The sequence below is a fragment of the Perca flavescens genome, chromosome 4 (genome assembly GCF_004354835.1).
Source record: "Perca flavescens isolate YP-PL-M2 chromosome 4, PFLA_1.0, whole genome shotgun sequence".
In the NCBI taxonomy this organism is placed as follows: Eukaryota; Metazoa; Chordata; class Actinopteri; order Perciformes; family Percidae; genus Perca; species Perca flavescens.
This window is the reverse complement of record NC_041334.1, coordinates 33366839-33382896: the sequence shown is the minus strand read 5'-3', so window position 1 is coordinate 33382896 and position 16058 is coordinate 33366839. Positions and strand designations below refer to the sequence as shown.

Here is a 16058-nt window from a genome sequence, read left to right as displayed (position 1 = left end):
GCATCAAATTACACATTATACAAAGCAGCAGCTTCTGTACCCAAAGCAGGTTTCATAAATCATGGAGAGGGGCACACTTAAGAAATTCAGGTTATGACCTTATTCAAGGTTATAAGGTAGAGGCTGACTGATGGGCTTCTCTGGGTTCAATGACTCTACCTGTCAGATTCGTACTGGAAAAACCATCACCTTAATAGCAACTCTTCCACACCATTCTTTAAAAGGTGTTACCTATCTGACCTCTCCTGTATGACTTTCCTTTTTGATTGAAATTAAATAATTGTTTTAACTGTTTCAATGTAATTTATGTGGTATTTTTTGGTTAATATCCTCCTTTGTTGCTAACCCTGCAGGGATGTGGTCTTGTTTTGACAGGCAGTGAGTGAGAAATGATGGAAATAGATGACAACATTTGGGAGTGATGCATTGCTGTCCTCGAGAGGCTTACCCCAGGCTCACCTTTAAATCCTCTGTCCTGCATTAACTACACTCGTTACTCTACTGAGCGGAGAATTCTCCATTTTATGGCTAACCTGGTCATAAGAGCTTAAACCGTGCATCCGATACCGATACAACCACTATAAAAGGCCTCAACAGCCTTTTTGTGACCTTTAGGCGGCACAACAGCTGGGTTGCTTGAGAATACATATCAGTACACATATCAGTTGAGTAAGCATACAAGGACAGCATCAGTAACAGTGCCTGGTGTACACACGCTGCGTCATCTTACAACTGACCACTCCAGAGTGCAATATATCAACTTTGTCAAGACCAGGAAGTAGATGTTGCTGCAACAACACTGATAAACCTTAGCAGAGCCTTACAACAGGGAGGGGGGAGAGACAGAGACTAGGGAGCAGACGCACAGGATATGATGTTATCAGTAGGTTTTCAATAAAGTTTAATATAAAGCCTTAAAGCAGGAGACATTTAAAGCTAATGTGCCACACTTATGGGCGTGGTAGTGAAAGTATTCTTACCTCTTGAAGGTACTTGAGTGCACTGACGTGTCTGGAAAACAAGAGATTTAATTAAACTGTGAAAAGGAATTTACAACCTTATACACAACTACGATCATCCTTCTACAAGACTAATTAAATTATCTAAATTATGCACGATGAGAAAACTACATCACAAGAATGGTAATTGTGTAACGGGGCAAGGGCAAAGCCGGTGTGTTTAATAAGTTACACAAGACACTTGTATAATTAGCTGTCAGTTACTCTGCATGCACGATGAATTAGCTTTGGAGCAGGAGAGATACAGTTGGAAGGAATAGGAGAGCAAATAGAGGACCATAAAAAGACAAAACACCAGATTTGGATGCAGCGTGTTTGTGTGCGGTGACATGCAGGAGAAGTGTGCAAATGGGGGAATCGAGTGCAGATACTTACAGTCTCTCTGAGTCGACGAGCTCTTTGGCAACGTAGAAAGCTCGGGATCGGCCATCAATCTGGGTGACAGGGAGGGAAGGGAGGAACACAGGTAATGTTTAAAGGCCCTCTGTGGACATTTATTCCTCTCAAACATTAATTGGAACAGCTACGCAGCAACCAAGGAGAAAAGCAAATTCACATTTTTTGTTAGATTTCTGCTGTCAAATAAGACTGATTATTTCATTACAGTGCAGCATAGACATGAAGGCTTTCTCAAATACGGGACTTTTAAATTCAGCTGCATTATGTATGAGAGGCTGTGTGTGTGTGTGGCGACAACAATGCTGCCCATTGATTTAGAGGCTAATCACAGGGTCTCAAAACATCCGAGCCAAAACATAACATTGAAGCCATTTAGGGGTTTACCGGCAAGGCTCCTGTGCATTGTCAGTGTTATTCTTTCCTTTGTGGGGCATTTCACAAATACTGCATTAAAATCACACTGATCCTGATTTCCTCGAAACACAGTTGAATTAAATGCATCTCTGGCCCTCTCCCTCCCTGCTTTTTTCCTCAATTTATTGTATTTTTTCTTTGAAGAAGAAGAAAACAAGGAAATGCGTGTCGCTTTGTGGAAGCTGTGGTCTGATATTATTATGGTAGCAGGAAGAATGGGGTTACTGTAAAATGGCTGCCTTTTATTCTACAGAAGTCTGGGGAGTTTAAGGTGATACATTTCAACAAGCTTGATATCTCCATAGTAGGGCTGTGGTCGATTGAAGAAATTCTTAGTCGACTAACACTCATTAAATTGTATCGACTAATGGATTAGTTGATTTAATTGAGAGATCTGTAAATCTGAGTTTCTCTGCAAAGAGTCATGCAAAAGCACCACTTTAATTCTTGTGTTAACCAGAGATGTGCTCGTACGTTTCTAGGAAATAAGTCATTCAGCATGAAAAAAGCATAAAACATGACTAAAGAAATCTATGTTGACTAAGACCAAAACGACCGATTAGTCAACTAATAGACTAAGAGGGAACAGCCCTACTCCACAGAAGATAAAGCCACAGCAGTTTCAAAGCATCCTCCCATAGAGACGTGTACAGTAATTGCCATTAGGTTCTGTTATTCACTCCTACTATCTTATGTTATGATGTCATTTTTAGTCAAATCCGACAACCAATTCCAATCTAGGGCCTATTAATAGGTTGCTCATTGTGTTGATTTGGTCCTCCAGTTGGGAGCTCGGAGGATTGAATTAACCACCTTCCACCCTGCTTTCATTTGTCTCTGTATCCCATATCTCACCTGTCGATCATAACTCTGCTCAGCCACCCCCTCTTCCTCCTCTGAAGTACGCCCGTGGTCCTCGTCCGCTGACAGCCCAGCAGAGACGGGGTTCAATGGGAAAGGCTCTGTGTAGGCACTGCCAAGGGAGGAAAAGACAGCATGACTACAGCCAAACAGCACTGGTACTGAAATATGAATATATAATACTATCACAACATCTACACTATAGTATGCGCTGTATAGCACTGCTTTAACTCTAAATAAAGACACTGACTATTTGCAATTGGGAATGCAGGAAGGCATTGATGACACTAATTCCAAATAGCACATTTATAGTAAATCGTTGCAGCAGCATATTCTCAAAACACTGAGCAATAAGTCCCCTATAAATATAGGTTTTTCCTTTTCCTGTGTGTGTCTCTGAACATTTCCACTCCTCACATGGAGTCCTCCAGTGGCACACTTTAATCTCTTTCATCATTAGTTCATCTAACAGATGGCACAGTTGTGTTCGTACACTGGTAATCCTTTTGTGTGCTGCTGTACCCAAGGGGGGCACACTGTAGGTCATTTCACATGTAATCCCTTTTATTGCTACCCGTGGTAATTATTAAAGACCCATTCAGTATGTTTGACCAAATTCATTTTGCCACTATAACAGGATAACAAGTATTGTCAAAGCAGCTGACAGCTATGGGACAGCTTGTCATATAGTTGTCATATAGCAGCAGGTTTCACCAGAAATGGAAAGGTTGCATTGCATACTTGCGATGCAATGTGTCCACTTTCTCTATGACATACTGTATTTCTACCTCATCTGTGCAGAATGGTTTATGTTAAACAAATTCTTGCTCTTGCTCCAGAAATGGGGGAAATATTTTATAAGGACTTTCCCTCAAATTGTCAAACAAACATATGCATATGTTCCTATCTAGAGCTGCAGAGATTAGTCCATTAATCGATTAGTCGATCAACAAAAAAATAATTGCCAATCATCAATTCATCGTTTTACTGTAAGTCCTCTTTCAAGCACTAATGTCAAACACTCTCTGGTTCAAGCTTCTTAATTGGGACAATTTGCTGTTTTTGTTATTAGGGTATTTGGTTTTCTTGTTTTATTGCCTGTCAGGCAACTAAAAAAGCAATTTAAATACATGACATAGGGCTTTAGGGCATTGGGATTATGAGAAATTGTGATTTATTTTTCTTTTGTTCTGGCATTTTACAGACAATAATGAATGTTTGTCCTGATGTTCTTAAAAAGCCCCCTGTGTGTGCAAAGAGTAGATGGCTATTAGAAGACCAAAGGTTAACAGAGTTGCCGCCACTGGACTTCATCTTCATTCAGACGCACTACTTCATGAAGTTCACACACACGCACACACACACGCACGCATGCACGCACGCACGCACGCACGCACGCACGCACGCACGCGCACCCCTATTGGGTGGGCTGAAGAAAGCACAAATAGGCCATTAATCATGGCTGACCTCAGAGCAGACAGATCAACTTGGTGTGGGCTCCTTGGTGATGTTGGGGAGAGAAAGAGAACAGGAGGGATGGGTCTTCTTTTAACTCATTCTTGAGTTCTGATTTATTCTACAGGGGAATTCCTTCATATGTCCAAGAGAAATGCGCCACCACGGATTCTCACCTTCACCTTTTCACACTTGACCATCAACAAGCGCAAGGTCCGAAAACACACCTTCTGTGCTGTAATGGAGGGTTGTGTCCAATTTATAATACTGTCTCCCAGACAAGCCCAACAGAAAACTAAAAAAAACTATAACTTCAAATAGTGAGATTGGAATAGTTTCTTTTTTAAATTACATCTCACTTTTCTTGGACAGAAAACATTAACGTTTGAAGTTGATGTTCTAATTTCTTCTATACCAATGTAGCCCATTTCTCACCATAAAATCCCCAATATAGCTTTTGTTTAGCTCCATTCAGCTTCATATAATGTTACATATTTAAACTTGCGAATATGTGATATTTGTAATATGGCAATACGTAAAAGCCTAAGACCATTAAGGCAATGCTATTATTCTAGCAGATTGTAATGTCTTTTATAACACAGCCAAGTTAAATATACTGTGTGAGATTTAGAGGAGGACACATTGACTCTCTGTGAAAAAGACCTTTATTCCACCAATGCCCTGTGAATTTGATGATGCCTGTAATATGTAATTCAATTGAGCTAAACATTGAATATTAAAATATATATTGAGTGCAATCAGACAGGCCTGTATATGAAATATGAGCAGCTGAATAGGTTCATTAGCCCCCCACCCCCAATCAAGAGATTGGGAGCAGTTTTAAATTGTTTGCTGCTTTTAGTGTTGATGATTACATGTAGCCTGTGGCGGCTGTGCTGCTGCAGTTGTGACAAGGTTTGATGAAGTGATTGGTGAAGACGCTGGCGCTCTGACTGCTGCTACCTCACCTGTGATGTGGTAGAAGACGACTTTGGATAATAATAACCTCACGTCATGTAACAGGCTGTGAGTCAGGGCCACATACAGTGCTGCTCATGAGTTTAGGAGCCCATGCTAAAGTTGACTAAAAAGAGGAATTAAAAAAATCATCTTTTGGAAATTGATCTTAATGCCTTAATTACGAAATTAGGAAAATCCAACCTTGAAGGACACCAATTTTCTTTGTGAATGAATAATGTATCGTAAATAAATAAATGTTCTTCCTTAAAATACAGGGGCCATAAGTATATGTTAAATTCCCATAGAGGCAGGCAGATGTAGATTTTTAAAGGCCAGTTATTTCATGGATCCACGATGCATCCTGCATAGTATAGCCCCACAAATAGCCCCACATCATCACATACCCTACCATACGTAGAGATTGACATGGGGTACTTTCCATAAAATCATCTCTCAATGCAATCCTGGATCCATGAAATAACTGGCCTTTAAAAATAAAAATCTCCCTGCCTCTATGGGAATTTAACATAGGGGTGTCTATACTTATACTTCCTGTATTTTAAGGAAGAACATTTATTTATTTATGACACATTATTCATTCACAAAGAACTTTGGTGTCCTTAATAGTTGGATTTTTTCCTATTTTTTTAATAAAGGCATTAAGATCAATTTCCAAAAGAAGATTTTTTTATTCCTCTTTTTAGTCAACTTTAGCATGGGTTCCTAAACTCATGAGCAGCAATGTATGCAACAGTGTTGTAACCTCTGCTCAATTGTTTTCAGTTGATTTATCCTTTACGCCACTGTACCAAGAGCACTTCAGGGGTGTATGAAGCGATAGGCTGGAGGCATTCCTGTCAAACTGGAGCAACAATAACAGCAGACCTGGCATTCCTGTTGGTACCACACCTCATCTTGTTGTTCAAGGGAGAGTCTGGGAACCTCCACCCCACCACGGTAACCCCCCTCTCCTCCCTTCATCCTATCTGTCCTCTCCTGTCTCCACCTCCCTGACTCCCGCCATAGCCCCGCCCTCGTCCTGCATTTCCTGTAAACATGCTGGTGGGAAGCTCCTAGGCTGGACACTTCCTCCCCGGGGATGACCTGGCAATGACCTCAGAGCGCATGGCACCAGGCCTGGCGAGCCAACGACACGCCCTGTCCACCACCTCGCCACACAGCACAGCCACCACCCAGTACAACAATGTACTTAAGATGGCTCCCTCATCACTACTAACGCTAACATAACAGTGGGTGGAGGAGCTGTTTTAGAGGCCATGGCTGGGCTTTGTCATCACTCTGAAGAGGCTCATGTTGAACTGTTTGACACCAAAGGGTAAGCTAGAGATGTACATTTTTGCACACATAAGCAGTATCGTACTGAACATACCACTATAGCTCTGTTCACTGTTAACACAACCCATCTGCATTACGGGTGTGTAAGTCTACCTGGAACTGCTTAAGTTGAGCACAATCACAAATCCGGGGCTTTATCTGCTAACACGTCTTTTCAACGCTCATTTGTTGCTACAAGGCTACTTGGCAATGGCAGTTCTGCTGAGACTGCACACACACACACACACACCTTGGTTCGGTTTGGGATGAATCCTTAGTGCGCCTGTTCATTTTCCATTGTACACTGTGGTTGTTAATGAACATGTCTCTTTGCGTACCCTGAATGCTTGTGCTAAAGTAGTGTCTGAATGGGACTATACATTAATCACACAAGTGGAAACAAGCCAGGCCTGTGGAACAGCAGCTTTGTGAGTTCTCCTTAAAATGCGTGTCTGCTACTGTAGGCACAGTCCCTTTGTGTGCAGTGCTCTGGGGCCATTTGGTCATTTTCCTCACCACAAAAATCTACTTTGTCTCTGTGGGTCGACAGCGTCAATGTCAAGCAGACAGACTTTAGTGTAAGATGTACACACAAAGCCAGGGACAAACACCTACACTGACTACACATGACTACACATGCACACACATGTATACACAAAAAAAAAAACACCCCATATACACACAGCAAAAAGTGGCCCTGGCAACAGAAGCATCTCCGGGGGGAATGCAGTGAAGGCGAGGCTACAGGACAGATGGGTTCTTTGCATCTCTGTGAGTGGTGTGAGACCCCCCCTCCCACACACACACACACACACACACACACACACACAATGAGCCACATCGATAACATCACTGGGAGAAAAAGAGCCATCGCTGAGGTCTGTCTGGGAAATGGAAGTGTTTCAAATGTAAATACACTGTAAATAAACAGTAAGGAAATCACAGCACAGTGTTGCACAGAATGTCTGGAGGAGACAAGCTTTCTTTGTGTAAGGCAGAATATATATGAAAGACAGTATCTGCTAAATAAAATGGAAAATGTAAGCCTTTTAAGAAGCTCTTGGTAATGACCTATCTCTTTGACTACACACAGGTCATCAAACACAACTATTTTATTAAGACTGGGGAAAGACTGTAGCCCAGCCTGGCTAAAGCTGTGGCACAGGCCGGGGTAATTTGATACAGTCTGACCGCAGTGATTCCTCACTCTATCACACACTGCAGTAAATCCTGCAACCCTTAAGGGTCCAATGAAAGAGAAGCACTCGGGAGAGAGCTACTTTAATAAAAGCCCTCCTAAACTTAACAATAAGTGTCAGGTACAGGAGAGCAATTACACCAGAGCTGCTCTTGCTCCCTTTCTCCTATTCTTACTTTTCCCTCCCCCACCTCTATATGACTTTTATCGCTTTACTCTTTGTATTTTCACTCTTCTAGCACATCCCCTCCCCTCGCTCTCTCAACTTTTTCTTTATCCTTCTTCACTTCATTGTGTGAAAGGAACCCCCCTACATTTTTTCACTTTTAATTGCAGACCATAATGATTTTCTCTAATGTGAGTAACCTGCGTTCAGTGAGCTTTCCAATTGCCATTAGCTGTTCTATCACCTCCGACTTGGAAGCAGCGGCACCAGATGTGACCTCTAAATCCACCAAATGAAAAACAGGAGTAAGCTCTCCCACAAGCATTGTCCATCTTCCCAAAGCCAGCGATGCCTGACATAGCAGGCTGCTCATCTCTCACTGAACATTTTTCTACAAGAGGGAGATCCGATTCTACTCAGCCAGATGCCCTCCGCTCATCTGAGATAGAATATATGTCAGCGGTTCAGGGGTCAAGATTGCCCCTCTGAACAGCTAGGTCCAGGCTTATCAGCTCAATGGACTATTTTAAGAGTTGTTATTTATTTTAAGAGATAAACATACTTGCTTATTCTACAGACTACAAACATGAACATTAAAAATGGTTTCATTCAACTATTCTATTATTTGACTAATTGTGTAAGCTCTAAAATGAATCGTGCTGATGTTACGACATTAATGGGTCAGCACACCGAAGTTTGTGGTACCCAGCCATGCAGGTAATTTTGGTTTTATTCATTTCTATTTGATTTCTGCAGTTTGCAGCAGAAATTTCAGAGAAAGGTATCTCAAAACCTGGGCAAATAAAACAAAATTACCTGTATGGCTAGATACAGTACCACTACAGTAGAGTCAAGGTAAAACATGTAAAGTAAGGTAACGCATGTTTTTTGTAACTTGGGTGAATCAACCCTTTCAGGTTTGCTTGGAATTATATAAAGCCATTTTAACTTTATTGAGCTTTTACAATACCTTTCAGAGTCTGCATTCGATGTCTGGGTTATGCTGTCAATCCCAGGGAAACTATTCATATCCACATAGCCATCATTCTCATTGCAGGCAACTGTAGTGCGATTTGGGTCCTCAAAAAACTCAGTGACAGTGTGGGACCTGGTGGGTCTGCCTGGGATCTGGATGTTCTCATAGTCTGAGCTCATGGCTGGGATGTTTTCATAGTCTGAAGTGTCCGCACTGGGGAAGGAGATGGAGCGGGGTTTGGTCAAAGGCAGTGGCATGGCGGAGCGCCGAGAACGCTCCTCGAAGGACTCCACTCTGGAGACGCCTCTGCCATAAGCTTTGAGGTCTCCTTTTCTCCTCTGGTGGTCTTTGTGGAGGAAAAATGGGGATGGCAGGTCTAAAGGACGCTGCTGGGGGTTCACAATATGGGACTGAAGCTGAGGAGAGCTGCCAGTGCTTCTGCAATCAAGCTCTATGAATCTTGCTGGGCCGTGATGGCTGGACTCTGAGGAAGATCGTGAAGAGCGGACGCTTCCATCACTGAAACCCTTCGAATCAGTCTTCCTCTTGAACTTGAGCGCCAGGAAGCGCTTGAAGGAGGACTTCTTTTTAGGTATGTCATTGGGTTCATGCTGGATCAGGAGGGATGGGGAACTCTTGGTGACTGGTCTTTTAGTGATGTATGCCAGCTCAAAGGGTGGTGGGATGTCCACTAGAGAGGTTGGTGTGGAAACCCCACTGGATGATCGATGGCTACGCTGGGAAAAACTTCCAGAAGAGCTTATGACACATGGGAGTGAAAGAGTATCATCTTTCCTCTTCATCCTGATGTCATCCTTCAGAGAGTTGTTGATCTCTGTGGGAGTGGTCAATGTCAATTCTGGACCCTCTGCAGACCGGGAATAAAACAAGAAGCGGCGAGACTTCATAGACGGGATTAAACAGTTGACCCCAGGCGGCTGTGAATGGCTTAGTGGTTCACTGTTTTTATCTAAGGCCACTGTGCAGTAGTCATGAGTCTGGTACTCTGTCCCTGTCTCCTCTGGCACAGTTTCTGGGACATAACCCGTAACTTTCCCAGAATAAGAGCGTGATCGGGTGACTATAGTCTTCCGATCAAGTGTCACAAAGTTCTCCCCTTCTGAGTCAAACCCTGCCTCTTCGTATATATGCTCTTCACTGTCCGAGTCTGTGTCCTCATAGTAAGGCACAATATGGCAGTCTAGTTCCTCAATGTCTTCTTCAAAGGCCTCAGTGGTGTGGGCAAACACCACCCTGTTGGTGAGCTCAGGGGTGCGGCCTACTTCTAGGTCTGCTGGCACTGTGATGTTGCACAACCTGAGGCGAGGCTGGCAGCTTGATCGCTGGCTGAGGAAAGCCTGCTCTCGTTTAGCTGTTCTCTCTTTTGCAGTTTTTCCTTTGATATGTTTCTTTTCTGTTTCTTCCTCTTCGTCATCATCGCCTATCTCGACATAGTCTTCCGATGAGACACATTCCAACCGCTCATCCTCTGCTTGAAGGCAGAGGGAATCGTCAATGTTTGCATACTCATCTGTTGACTCACTGTCTTTTGCTTTGTCTTTGTGTTGATTCAACTCCTCTGTGCCTTCCTCAATCTCACCCTGTTCTGACAGGGCTTGCTTATCCTCTAGCTTTTCCACGTCATCTGATGACACATAGTAAGGTTCCTGGTTAGAAGCACCTGCTGCTTGCAGTTCATTTGAAGGTTTCTCATCCGGATCATCCTGACTCCACTCTGGATCAGCGGTGCCAGTCATATCTGGCAGAACAGCTTCAATGACTGCATAAGGCCCAAACACATCCTCAGTGCTGGATGTGAATCGAAAACAGCCAGAGAGGTCCTTGGTGGCCCGTTCTGGTTGCCATACCCCTGTTTCCCCTGTTTCAGCTGTGTCACATGACTCACATGTATCACTAGCATCATCTGTGGGGCCAATCACATCATAGGGATACTCTTCAGTTACAGTTGGAAGCATGCTGAATCTAAATGCAAATCCTCCAGCTTCCAGCTCGGTCTCATCTGTGTGTAAATCAGAGTGCACACAGTCCTCACTTTGTTCACTGTCAACTTCATTACGTCCAGTGTCATTGTCCTTATCACCCTGACTGATGTGATCAAGATTTTGTTCGTCTGAGTGTCCTGTAGAGTCACAAACAATTTCAATTTTTTCACTAAAACTCTGTTCCTCCTCTTCTGCCTCCTCTCCTGTTTCATCCTCCATTTCATCAGTGTGATTGCCACCTTCAGGCTGGTTCAAGTCATTGTCAGTGTTTTCATCCTCAGTAGTGTCATCAGGAGAACCATCATCTGCTTTGACTGTGTCCTGAGAGCCTATGCTGTCGCCATCATTATCAAATATGTCTTCTTCTTTTTCTGTTTCGTCCTCAGTTTCTCTTTCTGCTATTTCCTCTTCGTCATTGTGTCCGGTGCCACGGCCATTAACCCAGTCCTCTGCCTCACTTTTCTCCTCTTTGTCCTGATTCTCCTCAGCCATTTCCTGCAAATCTTCTGTCTCCCCATCACAGTGAGCCAGGTCTCCGTTACTCAGGCTCTGTGGGGGGCAGAGCTCCTCTTGTGTGTGAGGCTCATACAGGGGTCTGGGCTTTGGGGCGACAGGAGGTTTTGGACCACGGACAGGGAGACACGGCCTGGACATCAGTTTGGACTGCACTTTGATGGTCAGATGACTGCGAACCTGTGGTCGAGGGACTTGCATTGGATTTTGAAAATCTGTGCAAAGAGAAAAAAAAAGTTAATTAGAATAAAAGTAAAAGCAATTTGATATTTTCAGTTCTTCTGTTTTACCTAATATTGAATATAAATATATGTGGGTCCTGTTTTGATATAGAATGCTAAGAGGAAGTCAAATCCTGTACAATAGTCAGTGACATGCAGAATGCTGCAGGGGACATTATCAGCAGGAAAAACAACAGAGCCACAGGGTACTTAGAGGAGGAACAATAACATCTCCCTGTCTGGGAAATGACACATGCAGGTTGGACAAAAATAGCAGAATTAGATTTAACAAATGATTGGCTAACTGTCATCAAAAACTTTAAAGATGATTTTGTTATTGCTCCAAAAATGCGTTATCTGTATTTAAATTTGACACTGAGCATCTTGCTTTTCAATTTTGACTTTACATTTAGTTAAGTGTTAAAAATCGTCAAGTCATTAGAGAGCACTGCTTACGAAATTTAGAATTGTCATGAAACACACCCGTACTTAACAAAGTGTGTACACCCTGTGTCTCTTCCTGTTATTTAGTACCTGCCCTGACGCACATCCTATTAAACCCTGTGTGCACTCTTTCTATCTCTGAGTGTTTTCTCTCACTCTCTTGTAGTCTCTCTCTCTCTAGACATCAGTTTAATATGAGTTTTTGAAGAAACTGCCTGTCATTGCCATACATTTCTTTCTGGCCACAATTATATTTTTTTCTTTTAAGAATTCCAGATTCATTAGCTGCTCCAGCAGCGCCTCCTTGGACTCCACACAGGATGTCTATGGGGGGAAGGACATTAACACCATGGCCCCCCATCACTCCTCCATGAACCTCTCTAGGAGTACAGATTTTCACAACACAAATGGACTTCCTTCTCGTCATTCTTCCCTGATTGTCACGAAACATACTCACACAGACACACACATATATGCACACACGCACACTTTTTTTCTGCTGAAAAGGTCCTTTGAGTAACTCAAAGAACAATAAAACTGGTAGAGAAAACAAGGGTCCCAGTCTGACAATGCACCCAACTGCAAAAAACAGGATATGAATTATGCAACAAGAATTCAATTAAAACAAATGTTTGAAAAACAAAGGAAGAGATAGACGGGACCTTGGTTGTGCCAAACTCACAGGATATCAACTCAAACTGTGTCCTCATCATGAAATGCCTCTCGTTAAACCTTAACAACCTGTCTAAAATCCAAAGTGACTAATCAGAAAAAAACAAAATAGGACATTATTTTCAAAATAAAGATTTCCTTTGACAGAAATCACATCTTCATTATCATTTTCACCACTTTCACTTAAATTCACAGGACACTGCACTTGACGTTACCTTCCAACAAAGGCTCTGTCTATTTTCACAGACAATGATTATAATCCTAACCCTATTAGTCTACTAATCCTAGAACAGACCCCCCCTCCCCCCCCAACTTTATTGCAACTTTATCCATTACTATAGATTTAAACAAATGTCTGTATACAAATTCATCTCACTATCATTGCTGTTATGGGAAAACTATTAACATAATTTCCATGAAAATCCAAGTAGCAATTAATCCATAGCTCTGTTTATTTCATTTTACCTATGGAATAACTCATTTGAAACACTACAACAGGTTGCATTTAGTTGCAATAAATATCAATTTGTATGTCAAATGGGTGGAAAATAAACAGATGAAATAGGCTTTCAGATAGAATCAACCAATTAAATTAATTACCACCCCCATCACTTACACATTTAACACATGAACACACACCCACGCCGTCTCACTTTGTTTGCTGTAAAACATTTAAAGTTTGATTTCTGGACTCTTTACAGGAATATAAAAGATTAACAACTAACCTGCGTTCATTGTGGACCATCATCATCCTCGGGAACAGACAGTTATCCTCATGTTTCCCCACACCGACCGCGTCCCTCGAAATGACGTGGAAACTTAATCCAGATACAAACACAATGCGGGAAAAATCAAGTGGTAAAGGAAGACTTGTTGACCATTATCGTCTTGGTTTTCTCCAGTGTGAGCCTACTTGTGGAAGACGCCCCTAGTTCGGCAGTGTTCGCAGAGTGTCAGCTGAGCTTTTAAGCGGCGTGCATCTCCAGTGGTGATGCTACAGTAAACTGGTGCGCTCCTGTGTGGAAACGGGAGGTGCTGCTTGGTGCTTCCTGAGGCAGGACTAGCCGAGCCTACAGCACGGCGCGGACACGGAGCGCAAACCAAACCCACTATATGTTTCATTTTTGCAATGCACAGCGTTACATCTTTTTTATTTTTATTTATTTATTTTTATTCACATTTGGTCATGTTTTGTTTCAGGACACTGCTCCACAGATGCAATATTCTAGAGACCAAATCCACTCAGAGTGAGAGATTTGGAACGTAACGGAGGAGACTATAAGCCAATAATGGTTGATTGTGCTGATGGGCAGCTTTAAATCTGCAGCTACTGTTTTTGCACAAAGATTTTTTTTTTTCTTTTCCAATCAAATATCTGTTGGTTCGGTGCATGGTGCAGGTCCCTTCACTGATTGACAGCAGTTGGAAAGTTAAGATCCACAGTTACATGAGCTGGTAAACTGTGTCATAACGTACTTTTCATGCTTAGAATGACTGGAAAATGTAAGCTAGAGAGAAGTACACAGTATATATATCAGATATTTAGAAATATATTTAGAAAAATATTCTTCTCAGTGTTTTCTCCAGCGTGTTTTTGCTCATGTATTATTTCCTGAACCAGAACAGTGCATAGAAAGGTTCCTAAAAGCAGTTTCCAAATACAGTTTCTGTAGGACACCAAAGCTTTTGCTATTGGCCAGGCTTCCTGGCCCAGGCATCTGTTGCATGATTGAATGAATGCAAGCCTTTAAAAACCTCTCTTCATAACAGGAAACCACTCTCCCTGTTTCCTGCACAACAGGCAACACTTCCTTAGCAACAGATGGGGAGGTGATGTTAACCCCTTAGGTAACCTCTAACAGAGCTGATTGACTGATGCTGTGCAGAGCCTGATGGTTCGAGGAACAGACAAACTTTGACCAGCTTTAGTCCGGGACTCATTATGTGCTTTCAAGGACAGAGGCACCTTGTGCAACACAGGGGGAGGCTGGGATCGTCGCCCACAAGGGGTCTTTGATTTGTCAGCTCCCAACACCCACACGCTGAAGGTCAAACAATGGAGCATACTTCTGGGATTTTTACAGCAGAGTTTAAAAAAAGATAGTGATAGAGTAGAGAAGCACAACAAAAGAATCAGCTGTGCTCTATCACCACAGGGCTCTGGTCCTGACTGCTGCAGCAGCATACAGACCCATACATTACACACAGCAAAATTCCCATTCCAGATGGTTTGGTGCAGGAAGGATGAAGCTCTGCTGCAGGTGCTGAGCTCTGTCAGACTCAAAGAGGTGTTTAGAGAGAGTTAATGTCATAATCACCTCATGTTATCTTTGCAGTTGCATGACGGTCATCTCATTAAACAATAAATATGTTTGGTGCGTGTAATGATACAATTCTTAAATTATTAAGCATGCTACTGAAATTATTTCTGTTGAAGATGTGCCCATGGTGTTTGCTGCAGTAATTAAGCTGTGTGTTTGTGTAAATGAATGCTGAGTAATGTATTTTGCAATATGCTACAACACCACTAAAACATTTAAATCACTATGACTCAGTTGTTTTGCTTCCCCTTGTTACAATGAGATACTGTAATAACCATTATGGAGTGTTGAAGCCAAGACCATTTTTAATGTGTCAGTAGTAGCACATTTATAGCTGCCATAAAGTAACCTTTTGTTTTTCAATTGGACGACTAAAGATAGCTCCACTCTGGTCTTTTGGCAGTGCCAAATTGCCTTTCTCAAGAGTATTCGACACACAATTGCTACATACGATGTTTTTTTTTGGGTTCATTTGTGCAAAATATGTTTTGCTTTTGCAGGGTGTGCAAATAGAACCTGTCAAGAGTATTGTGTCATGTGGCTGCAGAAAAGAATGGCTTTAGGAGTAAATGTCCCTCCAGATGTGGCACAGACGGTCAAAACATGTTTTTGGACGGAGGACACAAATTTCCTGGACTGCCTGTAGCTGCGTGCTGGGCTCTGTCACCCCACCTGGAACATGACTTGTGTGGAATAGAAAAGGGGAATGTAGATATTAGGAAAAACATGCCGTAGTAGCAGAGAAAAAAACGACTCTATCTCCCCTCAACTCAGCTGCACACACAATGCTAAACAGGAAAGGCATCAGGGAAAGGGGTCAGCGACTTGTTCCCAGAGCTAGACAATCCATAACACCTGCTTTGCCAGCGACTGGACACTGGACTGAATGGATGTGCTGAGTGTTTTTATTCCCCTCTGAGACTACAGCTATATGACCTCACACTTTAATGCAGCTTATTACTGGAAAGCACATGTTTTGGTTTTTGCCCCATTATGGCACAGTGTGTTCTTTAATGTATGTCAGTGGCAGCTTCCCAACAGAATTCATTACTAAGAAAAGAAGGCACTTAATCAGGCCGTTATGCAAACTAGCTGTAGTGT

The 16058-nt window shown here is 42.4% G+C and overlaps 1 protein-coding gene across 2 annotated transcripts in view; it reads right to left on the bottom strand.

Annotated features, from left to right (window-relative positions):
* fgd5a (FYVE, RhoGEF and PH domain containing 5a) overlaps positions 1–13629 on the bottom strand; it is a 36312-nt gene extending 22683 nt beyond the window's left edge. For both annotated transcript variants that reach the window (XM_028576387.1, XM_028576388.1), the window contains exons 1-5: positions 13362–13629; positions 8778–11514; positions 2688–2805; positions 1395–1453; positions 981–1011 (exon numbers count right to left, since the gene is read on the bottom strand). In XM_028576387.1, coding sequence (XP_028432188.1) covers positions 981–1011; positions 1395–1453; positions 2688–2805; positions 8778–11514; positions 13362–13371 — 2955 coding nt within the window. In that variant the 5' untranslated portion in view covers positions 13372–13629. The remainder of the gene's footprint in view (positions 1–980; positions 1012–1394; positions 1454–2687; positions 2806–8777; positions 11515–13361) is intronic.
* Positions 13630–16058: the final 2429 nt, after the last annotated feature.